At 41.1% G+C, this 13,488-nt stretch overlaps 1 protein-coding gene across 7 annotated transcripts in view; it reads right to left on the reverse strand.

Annotated features, from left to right (window-relative positions):
* The window catches only part of MYO6 (myosin VI), a 105,238-nt gene that overhangs the window by 55,139 nt on the left and 36,611 nt on the right, over positions 1 to 13,488 (reverse strand). For all 7 annotated transcript variants that reach the window (XM_028722813.2, XM_028722810.2, XM_028722816.2 and 4 more), the window contains exons 4-10: positions 12,721 to 12,794; positions 11,554 to 11,683; positions 9,430 to 9,535; positions 8,404 to 8,459; positions 3,867 to 3,964; positions 3,572 to 3,736; positions 1,985 to 2,065 (exon numbers count right to left, since the gene is read on the reverse strand). In XM_028722813.2, the coding sequence (XP_028578646.1) occupies positions 1,985 to 2,065; positions 3,572 to 3,736; positions 3,867 to 3,964; positions 8,404 to 8,459; positions 9,430 to 9,535; positions 11,554 to 11,683; positions 12,721 to 12,794 (710 nt within the window). The remainder of the gene's footprint in view (positions 1 to 1,984; positions 2,066 to 3,571; positions 3,737 to 3,866; positions 3,965 to 8,403; positions 8,460 to 9,429; positions 9,536 to 11,553; positions 11,684 to 12,720; positions 12,795 to 13,488) is intronic.

A 13,488-nucleotide genomic window follows, 5' to 3' on the forward strand; every position in this document is an offset into this window, starting at 1 on the left:
CACATATTTTTTAAAAAGGGATCCCTGTATTTACAAGATGGATCTTCTCTTCATTTGACATTAACAATCCCTTCAAGTTTTTGACACCAGGCTCATTCACATGGCTTTTAGCCCACAACAACCAAAGCTTTTGATCAGTAGAGGGGTCAAGTAGCTGTGTAAAAGACACATATCACCCGCTGAACTGAGAGGAAGTTAGTTTTTTCACATGGTATCCACATAAGATGGATGGGTGGAAGAAAAGAGAAAAGTCAGGGCTCCCTGCACCTTTAACAGTTGAACTGAAGAGGGAATTTCAACAGGTGAAGTTTGTGACACAGCAGAAACCCTATCCCCTTTTTTCACTTGACCACCCTCCACCCGCACCACAGCTGTGAGAGCATGTCTTACGCCAATGATGGCCAAACTTGGCCCTCCAGCTGTTTTTTGGGACTACAATTCCCATCATCCCTGGTCCTGTTAGCTAGGGATGATGGGAGCTGTAGTCCCAAAACAGCTGGAGAGCCAAGTTTGGCCATCACTGTCTTATGCAGTCCGTGGCTAAAAGTTTATTTAAGACCCTCAAGTGCCACTGGTCCAAGCAATCATGTGAATAAATACATAGTTATAAAGCAATGCCCACTCATGGCTAAATGAAGTTGGTTGTGCATTCTTTATATGACTGATTCTTTAGAGAGAATACTGTTATTTTTATTTATTTTTTTAAATTATTACTTACACGTGTCTTATAATAGTAATAAAAATTAATGTCTCTGCACTACATAGCAATACTAGGAGTTGGACAAATTACTTTATTGGACATTGCAACAGCTCCAAGCTACCACAAACAGATAAATTAATGAATAATCCTAAAGGTGCCAGTACATAAGCTAACTGTTCTCCAATGTGCTTTCTGGGGTACGAATATAAACCATTCCTACATGCCCAAAGAGCATTGCAAGTTACAGAGAGAAACCATGAGTAGCTACTTACCTAAGCCCATCTTAGGCTTGTGGTACTAGCACTTCATTATAAGCCTGATGCTATGCTGCCATATTAGCGATAAAGCACTGATGTGGCAAGAAGATTTGCACTGAGAAAGGGATTTTCCCCCCCTCTTGCCTCACTAGCTAAGACTTCATGGCAGCCCCCTTGTAAGAGCAACCAATAATGGACCACAGCTGCAATTGTTGTGGGCACTCACATGGGGAGTGCAGCATTTCTGTAAACAGGTACCCCCCACCTGGAGGCTATATATTGGCGATGACTAGGGAGTGGGGAGGTAGGGAAATCAGGATCAGCAACCTAGCCCAATAGCATACCTTTATTGAATTTTGCTTTTCTGCTTGTTTATTTTACTGAGACCAGCATTACAATATACACTCTGTACGTTTGGGCTTCTGCAGGTATTTAAACTCAACAATGTCGGGAAATGTTAAACTACACAGCAAGCAAAAAATACCTGCTGTGCTGTTTCATTTCTATAAATAGTCAAATTGGGGTGGGGTGGAGAATCCAATTGGGTATTCAATTATAGGCCACTTTCCTAAAGAATGTGTGCCAGTGAAATTTCAGTGGCTACAACTTGGGCACATAGGCAAGAACAGAACCTCCCAAGATTAATCCATATGTACATAAATAAAAGTTCAGTTCATGAAGGGAAGCCACAGCTGAGACAATGGGTCCCAGTTGAAATGCCCTTACATAGAGCAGTGGATAGGTTTTCCAGCTGCACATTAGGATCTGCATGCACTAACAGATGGCTGCTGTCATTTTTGACAGTGCCAATCATTTGTCTGAAGTAGTAGTGGTGGTGACATTCAGTCCCTGTTCTCAAACAAGGATCAGTGTTGCCAAACTGCTTGCATACAAAGCAAAAAGAAGTCATACAATGTGAACCAGATGTGAAATAGCAGCAAGCGATGGCGGCAGCAAATGCTGCTGCTGCTTTGCAAAGTCTGAGCTTTTAAACATGAATGTAAAACATACGGAGTAGCTCTCATACCTGAGGACTTTTGCGGTTCTGTAAAATTTGCTTATCTGTTTCTTTGGTGGCAAAGTACTGAGTACAACCACGATTCAAATACTGTTGTGAAGCAAAGGAAAACAAAAGATACAATTAACAACAAAAACTATAGAAGGAAGCAGAAAAATATGGTGTATCATCATCACGTTACAGGATGTAATTGTAAGATCATGTTACAGAATTGTTAATTTGCCGCAAGGCCTACTTTATGGACTCATTTACACCATAAGGTAAAGGTAAAAGTAAAGGGACCCCCTGACCATTAGGTCCAGTCGTGACCAACTCTGGGGTTGCGGCGCTCATCTCGCTTTATTGGCCGAGGGAGCCAGCGTACAGCTTCCGGGTCATGTGGCCAGCATGCCTAAGCCACTTCTGGCGAACCAGAGCAGCACACGGAAACGCCGTTTACCTTCCTGCTGGAGTGGCACCTATTTATCTACTTGCACTTTGATGTGCTTTCGAACTGCTAGGTGGCCAGGAGCTGGGACCGAGCAACGGGAGCTCACCCCGTTGCGGGGATTCAAACTGCCGACCTTCTGATCAACAAGTCCTAGGCTCTGTGGTTTAACCCACAGCGCCACCCATGTCCCTCTCATTTACATCCTATTACACATTTAATTATTTGAAAATGCAGGTATTATTTCTGGGTTAGATCAAGACTTGCTCTTCCATGAATAGAAGGGGTCCTATGTGGAACAGACTGATATCCAGTGAAAGTTCCCACCAGTGGAAAGGGAGGGGAGATTTGGGCTAAATTCCCCCTATGCCTGCAGCCCCTCAGCACCACTTTCCATACTGTTCTGAAGAATAGGCCAACCTTTCAGTGCAGATTTTTGGGGGTGGGTGGGATGGGGAAACCAGCATAAATCAGCTCTTCCATTCCTCCAGTGGAAATATTGCATGAGCTGTTCATGAGACCTCTGGGTCGAACCCAATATACTTTAAAACCAGGACAGTGGAACAAATAGACCCTCAAAACGAAATTCAATCAGAGAAAAACAACACCCATGGACTATTCATAATACATCGCTACAGCGAATTGAACTAGAGCAAATAGCAATTTTTTAAAAAAATAATTAAAGCAAATCATAGTGGGCAGTATTTGTGGTGATGGAACGTTTTGTTTTACCACGACGCTGAATTCCTTCCTATCATTTTGATCTGATTTCATATTATGTGTCATCCTGCAAACCATCCCACGCCTTCCGTAACAGGACACTAACACAAATAAAATGTTTATATGCATGAAAAGATCTAACTGATAAAAAATACATTATATGAGAATGCAGCAATATACAAGTTGAAGATGCAACCACTTTCGGCACGAAAATCAAGGTTTAGTACAGGGGTAGCCAACTTGGCAGCTTCCAGTTGTTGTTGGATTCCCAACTCCCATCAACCCAAGCCAGCAGGGACAATTGCCAGGGATGATGGGAATTGTAGCCCAGCATCACCTGGATGGCACCACGTTGGGTACCCTAGTTTCATGTCTGAATTGAAACAACAACTTCACTGTAAGCATCCTGCAAGATGGAGGAAAGTGGGGAGGAAGAACAATCAACTCACTCTAAAATTATCTGGCGAATTTAAATAGAGTTTCTCTCTTATATCTTCAGAGGCTCCAGCACACAGCCTGTAGAAAATATGGTAATTCCTTTCTTCTTTGCCTTGAACGCAGATCCTCGATTTCTCCAGCAGATAATGTGACACAAATCCACCAACTACGGAATTCTAGGAGGGGAAAAATAAAGCTTTTCTGAATGAGGAAATGGTTATGTTTAAAGGGATTTCCCAAATGAGATTACAGAAAGAAAAGGGAAATTCCTGTGCAAACCTACCATGCACAAAAAAGTACTGATACCTTTTCATTGAAATGGATTTCGACAAATTTTCCAAAGCGACTACTGTTGTTGTTACGAACGGTCTTTGCATTTCCAAAGGCTTCTAGAAGGGGGTTGGCTATTAAAATAAGAAGAATAAAATGAAAATGGCTTAATATGAATTTTTCCCATTTGAAGCAAAGTGGGGAGAATAATTATTTAAAGCACAGAAAAGCAAGCACAATTTTTAAATCCCTAAATGTGTTACTCTCTCAAAGAATTTGAATAAAATCATATTTTTCAAAATAAATTATAGGCAGATCACCTCATCTTGTATACTTATAGATAAACACAAAGCCATTTCCACCCTTCCATCCTTTTTTCAATACACAATTCAAGAAAGAAACCCTCAAGAAAATAAGGCAAGTTAGACTTTGCTCTAGTCCTTAAGATGCTGCCCAGAAACGGTCAGCATTATCAGGTGAGCAAAAGCTAGCTTTGGACAGAAAAAAAATGTCACACATTCAATAGCTTGTTTAAAGCAACTGCAGCTGCATCCCCAATCACATGAATTATCTCATTCCTTGAGAGAAGGACAATACACAAGGCCTCCAACTGCTTCTGTGATCCCCAGATCAGGGCAACTATCTGATGATAACGGAAAGGACAGCCCTGATCCCATGGCTCGGCTACAAACACAAACAGAACCACTGGCCTTGCAACAAGCAGGTGCCTGGAATCTTGCCCAGACTATGGCGTTTAAGCTGCGTTGCTGCATCACTGGGCCAGCAAAGACTGCACTCCTCCTTCAGCAACTAACCGAGCCATCAAAAACAATGCAAAACAGCATAAGCACGTGGCCACTTGCAATTGTGGACTGCTCTCCCCAGGGAGACCCCTCTGGCACCATCTTTATCTAGTTTTAGGCTCCAGGCAAAAGCTGTCATTTAAACCCGGGCTTTGGGCCCTGGATTTGAAGGGTTTTTAAGTATCTTTGGCCTCTTCTAGTGTGGCAGGATCTGTAAGTCCGGTCTTTTATTGAGGTTTAAAAAAGTTTTTATTCTGCTTATTGCAGTTGGTTTTAGTATTTCTACTGAGCCTATGAGTTACTTCCACAAGTAAAGCAACTAATAACCGATACAAAATAATAATAGTAGTAATAATAGGCTAGAGTTTCCCAATGGTAAGGAAATTTTCCATGCAGGGCAGGTACGAGGCAAATTAACAATATTAAGCAGGTGCAGGCATCATTAATACAAAACAAAGCCACTGATATTGCTCATTGCAATATCACCATAAGGAAGGGATGGGGAACCTGAGGCCCTCAAGAAACGCTGGCATGTTGTTAAAGGTCCAGCACCAGTGGGGAGGCCCACATGTCCCCACACCTGTTCTATAATTGACCTGCTTGACCAGACCACAGCTTACATAGTCCAGCATTGTATTTCCAACAGCAGAGGCTTCTGGGAAATCTTAAGAAATGTATATTTATCACTGCCTCTGCTGTATCTCCTGCCATTTGGCATGTAATATCAAGCCTCAGCAGGGATGTTGCACTCAAGGAAGTCCCCATTTAGGTCCCGTCCTCCTCAGATTCACATTACTGCTACACACACACGTTTAGCTAACGCCACATTTTAAAATTGCCTTTGCCTCAGAAAACATTTATCTATTTAGTCCCAACAATGTTTTAGGAATTGGGAAAGGGGGGGGGGCAGAAGTACAAGCATTAAAATGGAATTTGGACTTCTGTCTCTAAGGATATTTAAAGAAAACAAAAAGTACTGATCTCAAAATACCAAAGAAAAACAAAGATAGCTGACAGCTCTCAACCAACTTTTTAGTTTTCTTGAATGTGTGTGTTTTTTCTTTTTTCTTTATCCTTGATTTGTAACACAGTAAACAGTTTGGGTTGGTAGGTGACCTTTCAAGCTATCCAATTTGTCAGGCAAACACACAAAAGAATCACAACAAAGACTCAATGTTTACAAGTACTTCAAATGTGAGAAGATTTTTATTTTTTTAGAAGAGGCTACAAAAAAGGCTTTGTGAACAAGTCCTTCTGTTGTAACAATGCAGCCACACTGCACACATGCATATTAAGATGTGCAAAAGAAGACGGGTGCTAGTGTGCAGCGGTGGCAGCTGTTCTAGGTAAGAATGTTTTTTCAAAGCTTCCTCCCCAACCCTTTTGCAAAAAAACCTGAAACCTCTAGGTAGCAGGGTTCAGGAACTGTGCAGCTTCAAACGCTACGTCCAACTGTCAGCCATGAATTTGGAATGCCTATGTATTTGACTGTTTTTAAGAAACATCGTTCTCAGGTCTTTCATCATTCACTAAAGGTGGACACATTGCTCTCTGTTTGACACTGGCTAGAAAGCAGGGAGAGAGATGCTCAGTCTAGCCTACCCTTCGGTGCCCCAGTGCAATGTGCCCTTTCACAAAGGCACACATTACAGGACTTAGCTTTTTTCTTTATGTATCTAAATCTAGCTTTCTTTCTGTCCATCTATCTATATCTGTCTGTAACATCATATGGGACAATTTTAATTGCCCAGCTGAACAGGAGAATCTTACTCTCACATGTTATAATGAGCATACTGACTCATTGAAAATCAGGCATAAAAGAATTAAGAACTGCAGGATGGTACTAAAGGTATGGAAGGTGGATGGTTCTATCCTTTGCTCTGCGCCGTTCTATCTTTTGAAGCCTTTGAAAGAGGGATGCAAATTTGGAGAAATTCTTTCTCGTAACCCTGCCATGGATTCAAACCTGCCCTTCACAGAAGGGGTGCTTCTCACCTAAGCCACCTTCAGATAGTCTCCATGCAGAGAACCTACAGGTGGGAAGTGGGACTGTGCCACTGGCTCCGCTCTCAACATTCTGCATGGACGGCACTAGCCATGCTCCCTGGACATCCATGTGCTGACGGTTGCTCAAGCATGCACTTTCCCTATGTATGGACAGCCAGGGCAGGAGGTGGGGCTTGACCAGTGGCACACGGCCTTTTGCTTCCTTAATCCATGCATAGTGTCTACATGTGGATAATGCCTCAGTGAGACTACAGTACAGAGGTGGGGGACCGTTTGCAGCCTGGGGGGTCATATTCCCTTCTTGTGCAATCTTCCTATGGTAGTTTCTACACACATTCATACATAGGCACTTTCTGTGCTGGCTCCCAGATTGTGGAATGCTCTCCCCAGAGAGGCTCGCCTGGCACCATCATCACATGTTTTTAGGTGCCAGGCAAAAACATTCCTCTTTACCCAGGCCTATGGCTATTATCTATGGCCTGTGAAAGTGTGGCGGAGTGGACTGTTATTATTATGATTATTTTACTATTAGGCTGTCTCTCAGTATGTTTTTTATTATGTTTTTATCATTGATGTTCTGTAATGTGCTTTTAATGTTGTACACTACCTGGGATCTTCTGGTAGAGGGCAGTATATAAATTGAATGAATGAATGAATGAATGAATGAAATAATATACACTCCTCTCCAGCAAGAAAAGTAAGAGCTAGAGGCAGGATCATAGTTCAATGGAAGACTTCTGGGTCCACAGAGAAAGGTTTAGAGTAGGGTTTTCCAAAACTCGGTTCTCCAGCAGTTTGGAGTTCCCATCATCCCTGACAACTGGTCCTGCTAGCTAGAGATGATGGGAGTTGTCGTCCAACAACAGCTGGAGGCCCAAGGTTGGGAAACATTGGTCTAGAGGGTGACTTTTGGCCTCAAGGCCTGAACCCATTTCTGCTCTAATGTGGATGAGAAGAGTGACTCCAAACCCGGATACCGTATTTTTTGCTCTATGAGACTCACTTTTCCCTCCTAAAAAGTAAGGGGAAATGTGTGTGCGTCTTATGGAGTGAATGCCGGCTGCGCAGCTATCCCAGAAGCCAGAACAGCAAGAGGGATTGCTGCTTTCACTGCGCAGCGATCCGTCTTGCTGTTCTGGCTTCTGCGATTCAGAATATTTTTTTTCTTGTTTTCCTCCTCCAAAAACTAGGTGCGTCTTGTGGTCTGGTGTGTCTTATAGAGCGAAAAATACGGTAACTTATTGTTCTCGTATGCTACTGCACAAGACTTTGCCCAAGCTCCAAAACCTTTCACAGCCCTCTCATTACAGGCTCACTCATTCTGTAACTCAACCCTGGCACACTGCGGTGAAGAAGTATTCCACTGGTGCTAGTACAAGAGTTCATAGAACAGGTTCAGGTTCTACTTCCACAGATAGTTGCTTTTGCATCCAAGGCCCTGAGTCTGGTGGCAGTATTTCTGATTTGGATTTAAAGAGAGAAAGGAAGCTCATTCCCGATTCCTACAGACCATAACCATTCCGAGGTCAAATGCTGAAAGGGCCTACTGTTTGTCAACTGAAGCTTGACAGAATGAGACACCCTCATATTTGGTATCTTGGTAAGATAACTGGGCACATTCATTAGTATACTTTCCAATACATGGCCTGTTGTAAGGATGTTATACAACACCACATTTCAAAATGGCAGTGTGATACCTATTTCTTCCACCTCAGCTAGTTATTGTTAATTCATACAAATGAAATTTAAGCATGACAAAGTACCTTCTACAATTCTGTCATCAATATCTTGACCACTGCCATAGGATTCAGTCAAATACCTGTGTGAGAGAAAGAAAATAAACGTTATCAAATATATGTTTTCATATTTATATAACCACCACTACCACCCCAGGAATAATTATCGAAGGGTGGCTATATAAATTGGATTAAATAAATGTCACCACTTTTGCATTACTTTACTTGAGGAACAGCAGACACTGCCATTTCCCTCCTTTCTCCCTGGTTGTGGGCTGCATCCAAAAGTTATGCAAGTGAAAGAATTTTTGTGCAGTCGGGACCTCCAAATTACAACTACCTCTCCTAGTAGGTATGGAACTTTCCAGAAGAAAGAGTGTGGTGTGGCACCAGGATGTAGTGGAAGAGCGGAATTGGAAAAATCAAGACAGATAAATACAAGGAATTCAGGAAGACTTCCCTGAGGGGTGTGGTGCCTAGGAAAGGGTTTTCAATGACCTTATGGGCCTGCATTTCGTGGGGGGGGCAGGGTAGAGAGGTTGGGGAAATGCTGCTATATAAGCCGTGTTCACACATGTAACGTTTGGGTGGAACCCTAGAATGTGTATGTCCTGTGTCTGAAGAAACTGTTTTTTATCCAGTGAGACAGCATGGCAAATAACTAGTGTCCTGGTATGGGAAGACCTCAGCTGAAGTTGACCTCTGGGTCCACCACTGATTCTCAGCCTAGGCAGTTTCACAGGGAATGTAAAATGATGTTAAACCCATGAACACCATCCCTGAGTTCCTAGGAAAAAGGGCAATAAAGAAAAGTAAATTATGAGTGCAATGAAAGAATCACAATGCGTATTTTGAAAGCTTCCTGTCACCAGGAAGTCTCTGGGGCAAGTGGGGCTCCCTGTACATAATGGAACCACCTTGGAATTGCCATCCACACTGTTTTGTGTATCTGAATTACACCCATTAGGAATTTCAAGATTTCTTAAGAGAGATTAAAACAGCCAGCACACAGTATTTTATTCAATGGTAATGTTTTCAACTAGATATACAAACCGTAAAACAAATTTAGTGTTTTCTGTCTTGCCAGCTCCGGACTCTCCAGACACAATGATCGACTGACTCATCTTGAGTACTTTCATATCACGAAATGCTTTATCGGCTGAAGTAAACATTTAAGAGGACATTAAAATGGATTCATATAAAACAACACAGATCAATGTTTTCATTAGCCTTTTGAACACTATGTAATGTTCTTGTGTAAGCATCATCTGAAGTAATGAAATCACATTGTTTTGAAGTATTCACCTGAAGTTATTTACTTCCTGAGAATTCTTTCCAATACCAACAAGCAATATCATGCTAGACAGACAAATAATGTTTCTTTATTTATTTACAACATTTATTTCCCACTATTATACAATGCAATCTATAAAGTGGCTGACAAATATATGAAATTCATATTTGTTGATGTTGGTTTTAAGAAAACAAACACATTAAAGGAACTAGGTCCAAATAGAACAGAAGTAAATAAGTAAAAAATAAAATGGGAGCTGAAAGAACCCTCAAGCTACCTGTCTTTAACATGGCAAAATGAACAAAAAGTCAGAAGCAAATGTTGCTTTGGAGGCAACACCACTGAAAGCACCCACCTCATCTCCAATTGTGGAAGCCCATTGGATGATAATTGTGGTTAATGGGCAACCTCACAGAACACATTGCATTAATGTAACCTGGAGACAGCCGATGTATGGACAAGAGATTAAAATAGCTGGAGTAGGGTGACCATGTGGATCTAGGGTGTGATGCATCCACTACTTAATAAGCCCACACTGGGTGCAATGGTTTGCAATAACTACTAGTCAGTTACCAATACTCCTTTGGGGCACCGATGGTGGAACTTCAGTTGTACTTGGATGACACTGATTATCTGGATTCACTTCCATCTGGGTTCTAGTTCTGAAACTGAATCAGCCTTGGTAGTGCTTTATGGAGAGAGGGAAAGTGTGTGACCCTGTTTTCCCCACTCAATCTCTCAGTGGTTTTTGATACCATTGACCACAGTATCCTCCTTGATTGACTGTGTGAGATGGGAATTGGAGGCGCTGTATTACAGTGGCCCTACTCCTATCTGCACAGTCAAGTCTAGAGTAGCATTAGATGAGTGTTTTTCAACCACGTGTCAGTTCTGTCATGTCCCCAGTGCTACTTAGCATCTAAGAACCTAAGGGTCCACTTGGGATAATCTGACCACTCTAGACTGTCCCAACAGCATGCAACACCTTGGCTAAAACATCTGCACTGACTGGTCATATTAACCGTGCCACTTTCAAGGCTCATATACAAAGCCCTGAACTACCTAAGGACCTTAACATACCTTAAGGACTGCTTGAGCCCTTATATCCCAGCTTGATCAGTAAGATCATAGAGGGGAATACTGTTAGTTGACTCCCAAGTTACAGAGGCCCAACTGGCCTCTACAAGCCTGCCATTTAGCATCACTGGTCTCATGCTGTGGGACACTCTTCCAGCAAAGATTCAGCAGGTACCATCACTTTTTAGTTTAAGGCATACCTTGAAGATATTTTTAAGCAGAGAGGCCTAGGCAACTATTTTAATTTTTTGATCAGCCATTTAAACCATTTTGTACTGTTTTATGGTGTTTTATATTTTACTGCATACACTGCTATACACTACCGTATTACGTTGCATGAATCAGGGATATAAAAATGCTTCTATAAATAAATAAATAAATAAGCAAGAAAGCGGCAGCTAGATCATTTTTCTATCAGAGCATACAAAGCAGGCACACCAAACGAGGTTAATGAAAGGCACTTCTGGCTCCAGATGCTATGCAGGCATCCATGAATGGACCTAATCCTTGAAGGAAATCATAATCCCAACAAGAACAAGCAAACTACCTTGATCATGTTCAGATGGACTTCCTACCAGTTCTCCCATCTTGACTCAATTCAGATTCAGTTTAATTAGACTTCCTAAAATCCATTACTAATACCAGGCACCATCTTAGGACACCTTAGTGACTGGAGACAATTACCCATTTTTCTCTGTTTAAAACAAGTGAGAAAACACCCTAATATCATGAGCCAAATAAACAAAACAAAACAAAACAAAAATGCATCAGGATTGGAAGCAAAGGCAAAATGGTATATTACTTACCAATTGCGTAGACATGCGGGGGCAGTGTCCCAAGTGATCTACCCTGATACTTTTTAATAGCATCTGATGAGTAAAGTTTAGGTATATCAAAGTACGGGTTCACTGCTATCAGGATGTTGGCTACGTATGTCTGCCAAAAGAAAAGATAAAAGAAAATCCATAACCGTGTTTCATTGATTTGGAATTTCTAAAGACTCTAGAGATCTACTACAAAATTCAAAATGAGAACGTGACTTTGAGATTGGACTTGTGTATCCGTAAGGTCAGTCTCATCGCTTCAAGAGCCACTTGAATTCAGAACCATTTTGAAGTCAAAGCATATGTAACAACCGTGTGTGTTTTTTAAAGCTGCATTTGTTAAATGTATAATCTGCAATTAAGAACCGTTTCCAAAATTGTGCAATTATACACCAAGCAATGAAATTAATAGCAATAAACATAATAAGAGCCCAATGCAGACAAAATATGTAACTTAGGATTTAGGGGGCAGGAGTGCAGAAAGGAGGGGAAATGTATTTGATATAATAATAATAATAATAATAATAATAATAATAATAATAATAATTTATTATTTATACCCCGCCCATCTGGCTGGGCCTCCCCAGCCACTCTGGGCGGCTTCCATAAAAACCAAAAATACAATAAAATATCACATGTTAAAAACTTCCCTGAACAGGGCTGCCTTAAGATGTCTCTTGAATGTCAGGTATAATTGCGTATCTGTTTCTGGCACCCTTGCAAAAGTTTCTTCCTTCTATTTCACAGCTGTCATTTGCCAGAGCAGATGGTGGGGACTATGTGTCATTTAGTCAGAATTCATTACATGCAATCAGGCAATCTGATAGCTACATAAAAGATTAAGTTGGCCAACTGAGCTAGGAAGGGTCAGAGGTGGCATGTGCTTCTTTTGTTTTGTTTTTTAAAGGAAGGGGGAAAATGCATCTTTGCTATTAACATGCCATATTCTTGTAACTCAGGGGAAGAGGAAAAACATTTAGAAAGGGGCTGTGGGGCCATACGTTATAAGCATGGGCCATCTGAGGTAGAGAAACCTTTGTAGGTTTGCCTCTTCACACACAGGTTCCCTGGATTCTGGAACGTGGCTTGAGCCATTGTTTGTGACAAACACCTCTACCTCCACATTTTACAAGTCAGTACAGTACTTACATAAATTCTGTCCTTACTGTATCGAACTTTTACATTGTGTAGGAGTGTGGCTTCGTTTAAATACATTAGCGAACCTACAAGGAAAGCACAGCGATGTTTTATAACACAGCACACACACTTGTTCCAGTTTTTATTACCTTTCTTCACCTCCAAATAGTACACAGAAAACAAATGCTCTCCCCAGAGAAGCTCACCTGGTGGCTTTAGGCAGCAGGCAAAAACAACCCTCTTCTCCCAGAGCTTTGGCTAATTAAAGAATCTATGGCCTTTGAAACTGGGGGGGGGGGGGGGTATTGTTTTGTTTGTTGTTATGCTGTATATATATATATTTATTTAATAAAAAGTAAATATAAAAATAAACTTTTTTATTTAATAAAAAATAAATATAGAAATAAACTTGTTTATTTATTTAATAAAAAATCAATACAATTATTATTATTATACACGCAGGCATAATATGTTTAAAATGGTACCTAAACATGCATAGTGAGCCCTTGGGGGGACAAAAAAATTATGTTCCTCTCTTGGAAACACGCCTACAAAACAGCTGAAATGGCAAGACTGATGGGAAAGATCAGAAATCAGGAAGACCAATTTGTGAAAGACTGGATTAACTTTTCAATATATTTGAGAGACCACTGTAAACAGTTGAAATCATTGGCAGGAATGCAATGACCCTTGTAAAGTAACATGAACTTTTGATATGATGGATATATAATAGATAGATTACAGTAAAAGATGCAGGGGGGGGGGTTAGAAATTGAACCC

This window comes from Podarcis muralis, chromosome 3 (genome assembly GCF_964188315.1).
Source record: "Podarcis muralis chromosome 3, rPodMur119.hap1.1, whole genome shotgun sequence".
NCBI classification, from domain to species: Eukaryota; Metazoa; Chordata; class Lepidosauria; order Squamata; family Lacertidae; genus Podarcis; species Podarcis muralis.